The following is a 13,993-nucleotide window of genomic DNA, read 5'->3' as shown; positions in this document are numbered from 1 at the left end:
ACTTCTTTGAATGTGTTGAACAAAACTACTTACAACTTGGTGTAGGACCACTCCATCTGCCGTTCTCTTGACAAGCGATAATTGGTTGACCCGACATCATGAAATCATGATTACAGGAGAACTGCACCAAATCGCCAGCCTTGTACGTTGTAGAGCGACCAGCCAAGTATCCATTTTCAGGGGCCGTAGGAGGAGTGCACTGTACTTCTAGAATTTTTAAATTGACATCAATAAATATATGTATCAAAAATACTCTTAATTCAATAAGAATTATTTTAAATTAACGCACCTACACATGTTGGAAATGGTGTAGCCCATTCTCCACTGGCAAGGCAAGTAGAATGTTGTGGGCCATCGAGTCCGTATCCAGGACTGCAAGAGAACACAACCTGACCTCCAACTTCGCGAGAAATTATAGACGTTCTGAGTCGTCTATCAGGAAGATTAGCTAACTCTGGACATTCCATACCTTATTAACAAAAGGGAGAAAAGCAGTTGCAAATATTTCATTCATTCCTAGAAAAAAAGTATTCACAAATCAGGTAACTTCATGGCTGAGGATTATTTTTTCTAAAAAAAAATATTTTATTACTTCTACAAATCATTTCAAGCATGAAATGCAGCTATTGGTTAATTAATCATTTTATATTATGCTCTCCTGAAGTAAATGAAGCCTGAAAGTTCGTGATAATATCCAAATGATAATTTTGCCTCAGTTTCTTGCATTTGCGTACTTCTTATGCCATTTTTATGAGATGAACTGCCTAGGGAGTATTAAGAGGGAAGGCGTCGAGAACAGGCAAGCGTTATTCTAAACTGAAAGACTTCCTACATACTATCTATCATCTTCCCATTCTGAAAGTTCGTTCGTCTATTCCGATCATAAAATTGCTTTTCGCAGTAATGGTGAGTAATTCATTTTATTTACGTGTTTGGTTCCTGTTACAAGGAAATAGAAGTTAGTTCTAATTGAATTAACGTGTAGAAAGATATTTATTTTATGGCTTTAATTGAAAACAAAAGAAAATCACAACTAACCAACAATGGTTTTCCCAAAAGCCTTATCCACAGTCTCCGTAAATTAATAAATAGAAGATCGAATGCTAACGCTTCCCTCCGACAGTCATGAACCTTCTTCGAAACATTATATTGCTTTCCCTTACATTAATAGCCTTTTGGAAAAATTAATAAACTATTACACAGTTTAAACATAATCCCGGCATGGAAATCAGGGAACACCATCAAACAATTTTTCACCAAATCCAAGAGCAAACTTCCAACAGATAAACTATCCAACATCATTTACATACAAAATGAATTGCCAAGACTGCGACAGTTGTTATGTAGGCCAGACAAATCAGTATCTCAAGTCAAGGTTGTACCAGCGTTATATTTGTATTTGTGTATATATCCTGTTCTCCAGTTCTGGCTCTTCGTTTTCTGTAACTCAACCAACCTGCATAGCCACTTAAGTGTCAATAATTATAATAAATTTATCGTATTTATTTATTTATTTTGTATTACTGTGTTTCTATTTTCTAAATTGTTTGTATCGTTTTATTTGTAATATCCAGGCTCAGAAGAAGGCAATATATTTGGCAAACGTTGGCAAAAAGACGAGTTGTTTTTATTTAGACCGATTCCTCGCCAATTTGAATCCTTAATATAATATTTTTACGGTCACATATATATATATAAGTATACCTACTCTGACAAACTGGCATTGGAGCTGACCAGTTTCCAGAAGGCAAGCAAGTAAGTTCATGCGCCCCTATAAGACTGTTTCCGTTGGTACAAGACATGACGACTTTAGTGTTCATCTTCGTCTCTTGAGTGCTCATAGCTAATCCTCTTCTCGCAGGTAGTGGTTGACAATGGACAGCTACACAATAAAATAATGTATCATTCTGAACCTGCTATTCTTAAAGAAAATTTTTTACCAAAAAATTATTACCTTTTACTATTATCTCTACAGAATGTGTATGTCTGGTTGGTGTAATACAAGTGAAAGTGCCAGAATCATCTTTACTGGCATGTAAAATACTTAGTCTGTATTCCAGTTGTGAATCTCGACCAGGCTCAGTGTTCCAGGCTTCAGGATATTTCCTATAAAATATTGAAAATTATTTCAAAATTAGTTAATAGTTTTTCTAAGTTACACGATATTCTTAAATAATTTCGACAATGAAACATACCATCACTGATACTAACCTAAACTTGTGACTAACAGCCCACTTGGGTGTGCCAAATCTTCTGATCCAGAGGCACTCCATATGCAATGAAGTTGCCGGATAAACTATCAACTTTCCATCATTGGATTGCGCTATAGGGCCCAATTCATGACGAAAGAGAATTGTAGGAGGCTTTTCAACTAAAACAAGAGTAAAATAGCGCTTTAAATAATTTCTATTATGGCACGTACGTCTTAGTACTTCAATTCGGGAACATAAATTTAATTTACGCAAATAATCATTTTCTTGGTTAAGGCCAAAACAGGCGGGCCTAACTCCATCCCAAGAGCCAGCATTGCATCTTCGGCGATTGGAACCAATCATCGCAAACTTGCCTATATCTGCGCATCTAAATTGCTGAAAAAATAAAAATCATCCGAAATTTTTGTAGAATTTTTCTATTAATTTAAAAATGTTTAGAATACACCTTTGTTAGAATGTTGAGGAAGTCGTGTGAATGATCACACAAGATTTTTTTTTTATTCAGGGGAACTTAACATGAAAACTGGATTCAGTAATCGTAGTATTCCTCAGGAATATTAAAAAATTAATGGAAACAGTTTCACTAATCCAAATAATCTGTTACTACGTAGGAATGGATTCTGTAACGTTAATTTGCTCACCACAACCTTCGGTGTAATATTCTTTCGAAAAATACTCACCAATTCTGCTCCTGATGGGAATTCAACGGACTCTTCAGTGACCAGCTGATCCTGATAAAAAGTAGCAACATTTGGTTCACTGTTTGTAAAAAGACATGTAGTATTATCTCTTGGTCCAATGCCGATACCTCCAAATCTTCCACCAACTCCGCCGCCCACCTTCTTTTGACCGTCTTCGAATTCTATTGACGGATAAGTGATCTCAAATTATTTATCTGAATACGTTAGTTGAGTTATTCTCATAAATAAGCAATAGATAAAATGTCTTAATACGAATATGATAGATATAATAGAAAATGAATCCTATTCTACAAAACCTAAGGGTGTTATAAAGATTAAATGTATTTACCACAGTTGAGTGAGTGTCCCAACCAGCTACCATCCTGACATATGATAGTCCATGTCACTTTTTCACCCATAATTGATGCAATACAATTGAAAGTAACCTCTGTGCCGTCTGGAAAACTAAAAATAAAATTATTTAAATTCCTGTTTTAAGAATTAAATTATTAAAGAAAATTATATGATTTATTTAACACAAACTTTCTTTCTGCTTGAGCTAGAGGTTCTCCTTTCTTATAGACGAGACTTCCTTCTATTCTAGCGGGTGGACCACAGCTACCTCGCAGTCCAGATATATAGTCTACTGATCCCATTTCACCTGCCTTAGTGATGTCACCACCAGCCATATAAAGAGATCCAGGATCTAGGGGTAAAATGCTAATGAAATGAAATGTGGACATCTGAAAAACTTATCTGAAAAGTACATGAAATATAGTCCTAGTTATTTATTTATTATTATTTGAAACTTTAGAAGGCAAAGTTGCTATGAAATCCGCGTTCCCAATAAAACAAGCTATTTTAGTGGCATACTAGATAGAGATCTAATATAATTACCAGGCTTGCAATGAGGTTGGGTTGGTCTCAATTCACCCAGTACACAAGTAATCGGTTCAGAAGTGGATGGCCTGTATTCTGTATCACACTGAAATCTATAAGTATTTAATGTACTGAATAACTAACTGGATTTTGACAGCATCAAAAATTTTGAATACGATACTACTCACCTTACTGAACTTCCATTTCCAATTGTCAATCCTGGCCGATACCCAAGCAGATATTGCCCATTAGGGATTTTTGGTAGCATGCAAGGAGCTGAGAAAAGAATGACTATTGTTGTTTCAATATTATTATAATATCTCCACAAAGTTTAAAAAAAAAATTAACTCCCAAAACCCTGATACTAATTTAAGCTTAATAAACTTTAAAAATTACCGGGGGTACAAAAAGGTAGCACTGAAACATTCCACTGTCCATGCCAGCACCTGATTGCATCGGGTCCATGTACATTATATCCTACTCTACAAGAAAAGTCTACAGTTTCAGCATGTTGTACATATCCATTATCTTGGACAATTTCTCCAGCTACAGCTGCATCTCCTCCAGGACGCGTGAAAACACCTTCCTCTGTTGCAGGAATCTTACAAGGGGCTGTTTAAAATAAAATTATAATTAATAATACCACGATTCGAAGTTTGATAAACTTTGTTTTTGGTATTTTTTACATTTTAGAATTGAATGGTGCATCTTTCTTTATTACCAGCCAGTAATGCGAGCTGTTCTTAATTTTGTTAGGTCTTACTACAGTAAGTACACTTCATACATACGTAGAGAGATGAGAAAAAAGATACATTGATTAAATACGTACCATACATATCAAGCTAAAATTTAAATTATTTTATACATAAAAGATTTTCTTTAAGTCAGTGACATAATTAATTAGTTTCAACAATCACTTCTAATACTTGATGAATGTAAATTTATTGAATAATAAAAATGTAAATCTATTAACTTTTACATCCATTTTAAAGCTATTAGCTTAAATACTACCAAAACACAATAACGAAATTCTACAGGAAATTTCTGTTGAATATGTATATATGTTAGTTCGAATCTACTTCGTACAGTTTATTGATATATTCTAATTTAAGGTAATATATACGACTACTTGGTTGAGAACTTTCGCCTATCTCTGTTTAACTTATTTGATTGGAATTGATCATGTTGTACTTTTTTGGGAGGGCTATTAGGACAAATATTTTCTATTGTAAAGGATCCTCCTCGTACAATTATGCAATCTCCTTTGAGATTTCACTGCTTAAAGAGTGAACGATTTTCGAAAACCAATCTTCGGTTCCTTCGAAAAGGCAAGGCCCCAGGAGAATATTACAAGTTTATTTTGTCTAGAAAACCAATCTGATACTTTGGTGGTATTAATATGTTTTACTTCCTTACGTGCGTGCTTCCAGTTTAAGATTACTCAGGTAGGAAATGAAAATTATAATTATTATACTTTTTCCTCTTGACGTTTCAGTATTGTTTTTGCATTATTATATTATGAAGTGTATGTTAGGAATTATGTCTTTAATGTTTTACTGTATTAACAAAACCTGCACTGCTACAATATATTAGACAGCTGTAGATATTTACAATATTAATAATTTCAAAAAAAAAAATGGCTCACCCACTTGACATTTGGGTTTTGCCGGCCTCCACTTTGCCCGAACACATTTGGCTGTTCCATTTGGTACATTAGAAGCAAATCCTACTGAACAAATCAGTTTCACCGAAGTACCGTGTGGATACGTGGCATTCTTGATGCCAGGCCCTAGAGATCCTCTGACTCCGCCACCTTTGTCCACTGGATGGAGTTTACCGCTGACCCTGCGACCACTTCCACCACCCTTTTTCAGTATTTCAAGTTTGGTATAGTTTTCCAAACTAATTGGCGAACACGGCCCTCCTCCTTTAATAATAAAATTTGATTGCTTAAGTAAAGAAATTCATATGCGCTTATTACATTAATACTTTTTTGAAAAATAAAGCACCTCTTCTTGCTTTCGTTCTATTCCCTTTATGTTTGTGGTGCTGCCCATCAACACTGCCGGAACCTTCAATCTTGTCACCATCTTCACTCCCATAGCCCTCTTTGTCGTCTGACACGTCTTTTATATCACCTTGTAATGTAACCATAGGAATTATTCAACAGGTTCGTTACTTTATACTTTTTAAAAGATACACACCGTCTAAAATGTATTGTTTAAAGTGCAAATTTTTAATCAAGGTTTATAGATTTATAATGAAACAAGCAATCCCTTCAAATTTTGAAATATTTTATTTTTATTGGGATGAAACAGAAAATCATTACCAGATTTTGATGAACCCTTGTGTCTACCTGAACCAGCCGAAGAAGTTTCGGGTTTATTTGGCGTTGAGGCCGGTTTCCGAGGTATCTAATCAACAGGTTTGTAATATTTAAAAAAAATTATTAGTTAGCAATATTCTAAAACTCAGTTAATCACAATCTGTTGTAATCCATTAAAACATTTACATTGATAAATGAGTATATGAGAAAAAGAGATTATTAGAAAGAATTTGTTATTGTATTATTTCGTATTATAGAGAATCTAAATATTTCCAACTCCATACCAGTAATGGTTGAGAAGTGGACTAGATTTTTACCAGATTAAGAGAACTTGGTACCTCTACGGGTAACCGAGAACCAATCTCCACAAAAACCTTATGTGCGCAATTATTTTGATTTAGCATATCTACAGGCCAACTGTAGCTCTTCGCCATTGTGTTACTGGTGAACCAGAAGCCAACAGCGCACTGAGCTTGGCGCCAAAGATATTAGCTCGCCTTAAATTAAAGAAATAAAATAGGTTTTAGGAGCTCAGAGAAAATCCAGTAAAGGATTCTTCCAACTTTTAAGACCGGTAAACCTCAACTAATATCATGGACACAAAATAGTAATTACAACTACAGGAATTAATACAATTCTCAACTATTTATTTTCAGTACTTAGCTTCACTGAAGTTGTAATTGAGCTTAGATAAGGGCAAACTGAATGCGGGAGATAAACGAGCTACACAGATATATTGTGGAAAGTGACCACTTAATTACAAATCAAGTCCATGACATAGGTAATAGCATGTCAAGATAGGATTTAGGGCGTACCATGGCTACTGGCCTCAGAGATTCCAATGGGTGATAAAGGGAAAATAGGCCCTTTACTAAACACTTACAATCAGCCAGTCTAAGATTTTCGTCTAGATATGAATTAGTACTCTCTGAACTTGAGATAACACAACCGGCGATTACGAATTGTTTTTTAAAAAAGGTATTTATATACCCAATTTGAAAATACCTGTGCATTTGCTGCACCTAGAGCCCTTTTTATTCTTCTTAACCTTCTTAAAATTATGGATCTCTTTTTTCTGCTCCATCTCAATCTTGGGTGTAAACCGGGCACACATCTAATAACATTAGGTACAGTTAATTTTTACTTTAATAGTGTATACTTTAAAAAACGTATATGTAAAACAAAAGAAATCAGCTAATCACAAAAATTTATTAATTAAAAAAGAATAAGGAACCTTGGCAACTCTTTGGGTGACCAATGTCCACCAATACATGTGGCGCCAGGAGGGTCGCCCAACAGCGTGTATCCTTTATTGCATTCATACATGATCTGTTTATTGTTGCTAACTTTCCTTACATAAGGCCGATAATCATAAAGACCCATATTACCAACTAATAATACTTTCCCATTTTCCACGTAACCAGGAAATGGACAATGCACTGACAAGAAAAATTAAATGTTAAAATTACGTATAAACAGATTTAAAAAAAAAGAAGTCTAAGAAACAGTACTACCTTCTTGGCAATAAGGATGAGCAGAACTCCAGGTACCATATCTACATTCAGTGGTATTCTCTCCTTTAAGAACATAACCGTCCTTGCATGCAAATCTGGCTTTCATTCCATGATCCGTTTTGGGAGCTATTATCATTCCATTTTTTGGCACATTTGGCAACTGTTTGCATCTTGCTTCAAAAATAAGAACGAAAAGATAAAACTGTTATTACATAAGGAGCATTCATTTTTATAATCACTATTTTGGAAAATACATAAGCTGCCAGAATCAATACCTCAATAGTTATGGTAACTATAAAACAAAAGGTTTAGCTATGCCTTTTTCACAAGAAGCCGAATAAAGAAATAAAGACTTCCCTAGAAATTGAACCTTGCCTGTAAAAAACCACGTCTGCTTCAGTAGTTCGGACATAGAACTACTTCTGCTTCAATAGTTCGGACATATGGGAAGGACAAAATGTAAAAAGGTATGAAATTTAGTCTTCACAGAATTCTGTTGTAATAAATACTTCCTCTAATATAATGTTGAGGGGGTTGGTTCACCCAGGAAAAAAAAACATATTGTTAAGAAAATGCATGTAGTTATTCTCCTTAATCAACTCCTGCGACTGATTTAAAAGACATAAAAGGTGTTAATACAATTTTTTACCTGGTATACATCTGGGTATTTGAGTCCAAGATCCATTGTTGCAAACTACGGGCGAATCACTAGTATTAGCCTCGTATCTTTGTTCGCATTGTAATATTAATTCTTTTCCGTGATCTACGAGTACAGGTTCGGACATTACATGCGCTGAAGAATTCATTTCGGCATTTATAGAAACTCTTCCCTGAGCCACAACTGGTACTACACAAGGGGCTGCAAAAATTCAAAGTTATCACAAACATAATAATAAAATGCAATTTTAGTTTAAACCTTGTCCTCTAAATATTTATTATCAATATAACGAAAACTAATTATTTCCTTGATTTGTGTTACTGAAGTAATTACAGCTGTGCTAGGTGCAATGTGCGAAAATGCTAAGTGATTGATTCATGCTACAGTAAATTTCTTAAAGTAAGAACTGCTGTGTGAAAATTATAAAATACAAATTATGCATAAAAAAAAATGGTTTATTAGGATATATTTGAGATAGATCTGAAGTGCTCTTACATTCACTAATGAAACTAATCTCATACGCTAGTAGATTCGTAAATGATTAAAACTAACAAATAAAAACTAGTATTAGGTATTATTGTGTTATTAATATTATAATACTTTTATTATCGAGGTGAGTAAATAATTTTTTTTATTAACTTTTATTATTTTAATTCAACTTAAAAACTGAAGCTAGTATTGAAAAAGTAGCCACCATGTTTTTTTGGTAGTTACTCACCTTTCGATGAGCTGTTGAATTTGATGCCGATATCAATTGTAGGATATGAAACTGAAGTCCGCTGTTACTTCTTCTAAATTGTAGGATCGCAAAAAAAAAAAATTGTTTCAACCAGTTGGGGTTGGTCATTCTCTGATGGAGTCAGATCCATGAAGTTAAAGAACTTCATGACTTTATAGAATTTTTTGATAAATCAAATTCGAAGCATAATAATTAACATTATTCACTTGGAAGAGTACTCGTTCGAGGTTCATAAAGGATCAGGTACGCATTTATAAACACATTTATATACATTCCAAATACTGTATAGTTACACATAGAGGTGGATCTGGGTTTTGTTAGCTTTGTTTTGTTCAGCTCTATCTACGATAACTTCCAAGTACTCCCATAATATTTTTTTTCGAACTGATAACATTTTAACAGAGCTTTTCAAATGTAATTTACGACTTTTCGTTTGCAGTCTAGATCACCCAGATGAATACTTTTCAAAAAAGGATACAAAATGCGAGTGATAAAACGACAGACGGAAACACATTTCCACATAACGTCCAGCAAGTTTCCAGATACAGTTCAGATGATATTTGGTCCTTTTTATTTACAAAATTAGCTGAAAATAAAGCAATCTTAAAAGTTAAGTATAAGGGTTGATTAAACGCTAAATCAGCAAGTATCTTGATAGATTTCATTAATACTTCATTGATATCAGTAATTTTACTGTATTAACTTTTCATCAGTATTTAGCGTCGTTTGAACGCTAAAAAGTGCACAAATTAGCAACTACCCAACATTTCCTTAATACTTATTGATATCATTTGATTAAGTTTACTGTATTAACTTTTCATTACTATTTGTTAGAATTCATTAGATGACACAGACCCTTATGCTGGCCATTTCATTCATAATTTAATTTATCCCAAATTAATTATAACCTATTATTATTAACGCTTGATTACTACAAATCATTGATGTATGTCGGTGTAAGCATTTTTTTTTTTAAGTTTTTGAAATCTTTAGCCTCATAATTACTTTTATTTTTTATAACGTATTTCGTAGATAAAAACCGCCAGCATTAGGGTCGGTTATCTAATAAATTCTAAAAAATACTGATGAAAAGTTAATCAGTAAAATTACTGATATCAATGAAGTATTAATGAAATGATAGATACTTGCTGATTTAGCGTTTAATCAACCCTTATACTTAACTTTTAAGATTGCTTTATTTTCAGCTAATTTTGTAAATAAAAAGGACCCAGAAAAGATAATCAATTAAAAAACGGCAGTTTTTTTTCACCTATAATTAGCACCTTTAAGTAGAAATAGGAAATAAATTATTGAAATAGTGTATACCACCGTTAAATAACAAATATTAAGCAGTAAAATATTACTGATTCACTAACCTAGACACAAAGGCAGTGGATACCTCCAGGTACCATCCAGTTGACATACTGAACTTGTGTTGCCTTGCAATGTCATGCCTTCATGACATCTGAAGATAATACTAGCTCCCAGGCCGGTACCCGCTTCCAAGTTTTCAATCCAGCCGTTGTACAATGGACCAGGTTTACCGCAATCAATCACTGTAATTTGGTGCCAGAAGAAAAAACAAACCACAAACACAAAAAAAAGAAAAAGGATTTGTGAATGAAGAGACAAATGAATAGAAAAATGAAAGAGTGAACGGTGCGCCGCTTCATGCTGATAAGTAATAAAAATTGTTTTGCAAAACTTGTCCAGGGAACAAATGGGCATGCTCATTCGCAGGCAGATATGCAAAAAAGAAAAAAAAAAAGCGATTTTCTTCCTTAAAAAAATTATAATAAACTTAATTTACTGTTTGAAAAAGTTTTGATCGCACTTAGCTAACATTCTTTTCAAAAGGTTTCTTTATTAACGGAAAATAATAAAAAGTTTTGCAAATATTAAAAATTTAATTTGTCACTAATCTATAAAAACGTTGAAAAGTACACACTTAGCTGCAAAATAAAATGGGACACCCTGCTTATTTGAGATATTACAATTACCGAAACTCCTTGGAAAGACACTAGAGAAAAGTGCAAATCTATCTCGTTTTCTCTAAACCCTAATAAGGGTGGATCGCGATCGCAATTGAACAGAATGTTCCTGGACAGTTGCTACGTCCAAAAGAGGAAGCTTAGGCGGTCTGTTTAGTGTTATCAAGAATAGGGCCGGCAGAACTTGATGAGTTTAAACCATTTTACGAACGATTTACTCACCTGAATTAGATTAACCTCAGGAAGGAGTTAGGATAATTATTCTCCAATCTCTGTTACTTCTTTGTCTCTCTATAGAATTATATTATCACCAAAGGCGAATTTGAGCTGTATGTTACAATACGTGTGAGATATCCTTAACTTCTGTCTTAGAACCTCGGTACGTTTAATGCTCGTAAACAGTTCTTGTTGGCGTGAAAAGAATTTGGACTTGAATTTTATTGTTTCATATCGTTTCCAAATGCCCAAGTTAAAACAAATACAAGTTTAATTTGTCGAATAAGTGGTAAAATACCTCGGAAATAATAAATAGTAGATGTTTAACTTAAATCTCAAATAATCCAACTGTTCCTTTTTATTTCACAAAAGTGCATTTTCAATTTACCTTTTTCATTTAAGAAAACAAAATTACAAAATAATTACTTTTCAGAAGAAAATTTTTTTTTTTTAACCTAGATCAATTATTTATAAAATAAAATAGAAATAAACGAATCTTAATGTATTCGTTACTTCATAAGGCAGCTTTGAGTGATACTTTTTCTTCCCATTAAATGCACGACAAAACCAAAGAAATTGATTAAAGCGCCTACCTTGACATTTAGGTGGAGAGCCTGACCATTTTCTATCCGCTCCACAGCGTCTCGTAGCATTTCCTACCAAAGTGTAACCATATTTGCATTCATAACTCACTACGCTATTGTACTGGCAGGATGTGTACACAGCAGTGCCAAACGGTGGACTCTCTGGTACTGGACACTCGACGGCTGTGACAACTAGACAAACATAGATCAGAACCACACGCACAACAACAAATACTTCCTTCAACTTGTTAACATTTCATTTTCTTTTTCTGTTTTTTGCTTTTTGTATTAATAAATATTATTTTCTACCGCTTATTTAGAAGAATAGCTTATAGAATAATCTGATTGTGCGTGTTCTATTTTTGTTCCAGGATGAAGTACTTGGATGAAGAAAAGAAGAAATATAATCTCGATGAATTACTTTTTAGGCAGAACTTTTTGTTCTCAGTTCATTTATTTTTCAAGTTTTGGATCATCACGTTTTAGATAAAGAGATATGAAGGCGAAATATTCTTATCTTTATCTACATATTTAAGATCTGTACAATACTATAGTATCGGATGGCACTATTATGACTCTAATATGGTCGCAAATATTATTATAAAATAGACGGCGATTAGCCACTTTCGAAATGACAACAACGATCATAACTCATTTAACTTTGTCTTTCAGTGCTGTCAATTACAAATAAATCTCTTTGTGAAAAAAATTAGTCACACATACATCTCACATCTAACATATATGTATCAAGAAATGAAATTAACATATGAAGTCAGGTTCAGTTTCAAAATTATAAGAGAAAAATTCATATTGGAGTCAGATATAACGTGTGCAAGTAATGTAAACATTAAAACCCATTTTTAATCTGCTGTTAACACTGCCGATACCATGTTTCATAGATTTTATCAAAAGATTTAAAGACTGAAGTTATTTAGTCAGAATAGATATAATGTACAACCACTTTCTCACAACTATAACAACCAATAAGATAAAAAAATAAATGCCATTTCAGTCGAGTAAAATTTATTTTGCCGAGCTTTCGACCTAGGGACTAGGTCATCTTCAGGGCTAGTTTAGAACTTACTTTTAAAGTAAAAGTATTACTTTCTAAACTAGCCCTGAAGGTGACCTAGTCCCTAGGTCGAAAGCTTGGCAATAGTTATTTATTTAACAAGTGTGGAAAGTAGTACTTTTCCTCACGCGAGGCAGGGTTTGCACGCACGAGCGAGCGAAGCGATGCGAGTGCAAGTGCAAATTGCCGAGTGTGAGGAAAATACTTTACACTAGAGTTAAATATTATATTTTTTTTGCAACCATTTATTAACTAATAAAATTAAAAATTTCATTTTTCTGCAACCATTTATTAACTAATAAAATTAAAAATTTCATTTTTACAGTCTACAAAAAGTAATTTATTTATTATAAACATTTATTGTTATATTACAATTATTTACATTACTTACGTATTTACATTACTTATTACATTTTCTGCTGTTTCTTTTATTGATGGAGGAGTGTTTTCTGAACAGGCATCACTAGAATCCATTTTAAATTTCTATAAGGTAACACTATAACCTTTTTAACTGTTATAATTAAAAAAATCTAATTATTTATTAAAGTATTATTTTTATTTCTATATTCCTTTCCATTTTTATTTCATTTTTTAATATTCGTTTTTTAATTATTTAAATGAAATAAATTTTATATTATTATTAATATTATTTAAAATAAGCTTATTAGAGTTTTACAGAAAATATTTATGTTAATAACAAAACTTCTTATATCAAGGAAGCACAATAAAGTTTTTCCACTCACTTGTGCGGAAAGTGACACTAATGGGAATTTCCCCCCACTAGTGTGGGAAGTTGGGCATTACACAGCTGATTTTAATTGAGTAATGAGAACTTCACTACATGGTTGCAGAAAAAATAAATTTTACTCCACTGAAATGGCATTTATTTTTTTATCTTATTGAAACTATAAATCAGTCACCAAAAACAATGAACAACTATAACTACCAAATTTTCTGCAGACTTTGATTTTTAATAAGTACGTTTTGCCTTATATTGGAATAATCAGCGGTAACTACTACAATCAAACAAGTGTTTAGGTAAGAGAGTGTTTTCCAATTGTCGGTCCATGGATCGGTCAGTTTAATAAACTTTATTAGAAAATACATCTCAGCTGAAATAT

The 13,993-nt window shown here is 33.1% G+C and overlaps 1 protein-coding gene and 1 long non-coding RNA gene across 5 annotated transcripts in view; one reads left to right on the top strand and one right to left on the bottom strand.

The window, feature by feature from the left end:
- Positions 1 to 13,993, bottom strand: part of Hasp (Hig-anchoring scaffold protein) — a 29,350-nt gene that overhangs the window by 8,313 nt on the left and 7,044 nt on the right. Inside the window, exons 6-26 of one of the 4 annotated variants that reach the window (XM_074131116.1) lie at positions 11,810 to 11,983; positions 10,386 to 10,565; positions 8,262 to 8,471; positions 7,613 to 7,786; positions 7,333 to 7,537; positions 7,104 to 7,212; positions 6,102 to 6,186; positions 5,782 to 5,910; positions 5,418 to 5,699; positions 4,169 to 4,384; positions 3,961 to 4,048; positions 3,791 to 3,885; positions 3,437 to 3,599; positions 3,243 to 3,358; positions 2,894 to 3,075; positions 2,462 to 2,588; positions 2,212 to 2,371; positions 1,955 to 2,106; positions 1,709 to 1,882; positions 290 to 469; positions 34 to 207 (exon numbers count right to left, since the gene is read on the bottom strand). In XM_074131116.1, coding sequence (XP_073987217.1) covers positions 34 to 207; positions 290 to 469; positions 1,709 to 1,882; positions 1,955 to 2,106; positions 2,212 to 2,371; positions 2,462 to 2,588; positions 2,894 to 3,075; positions 3,243 to 3,358; positions 3,437 to 3,599; positions 3,791 to 3,885; positions 3,961 to 4,048; positions 4,169 to 4,384; positions 5,418 to 5,699; positions 5,782 to 5,910; positions 6,102 to 6,186; positions 7,104 to 7,212; positions 7,333 to 7,537; positions 7,613 to 7,786; positions 8,262 to 8,471; positions 10,386 to 10,565; positions 11,810 to 11,983 — 3,375 coding nt within the window. Of the gene's footprint in view, positions 1 to 33; positions 208 to 289; positions 517 to 1,708; positions 1,883 to 1,954; positions 2,107 to 2,211; positions 2,372 to 2,461; positions 2,589 to 2,893; positions 3,076 to 3,242; positions 3,359 to 3,436; positions 3,600 to 3,790; positions 3,886 to 3,960; positions 4,049 to 4,168; positions 4,385 to 5,417; positions 5,700 to 5,781; positions 5,911 to 6,101; positions 6,187 to 7,103; positions 7,213 to 7,332; positions 7,538 to 7,612; positions 7,787 to 8,261; positions 8,472 to 10,385; positions 10,566 to 11,809; positions 11,993 to 13,993 lie in introns of those variants that run through there. The other 3 variants (XM_074131115.1, XM_074131117.1, XM_074131118.1) reach the window with 3 other exon arrangements.
- Positions 8,744 to 12,843, top strand: LOC141455766 (uncharacterized). Its single transcript, XR_012459424.1, has 3 exons — positions 8,744 to 8,883; positions 9,031 to 9,252; positions 12,172 to 12,843. It is a non-coding gene; the product is annotated as an uncharacterized lncRNA (long non-coding RNA).

Source organism: Rhodnius prolixus, unplaced genomic scaffold (genome assembly GCF_049639745.1).
Source record: "Rhodnius prolixus isolate KJV_2025 unplaced genomic scaffold, Rpr scaffold_4, whole genome shotgun sequence".
NCBI classification, from domain to species: Eukaryota; Metazoa; Arthropoda; class Insecta; order Hemiptera; family Reduviidae; genus Rhodnius; species Rhodnius prolixus.
Note: the sequence above shows the minus strand (reverse complement) of the source record. Positions and strands in the feature narration are given on the sequence as shown.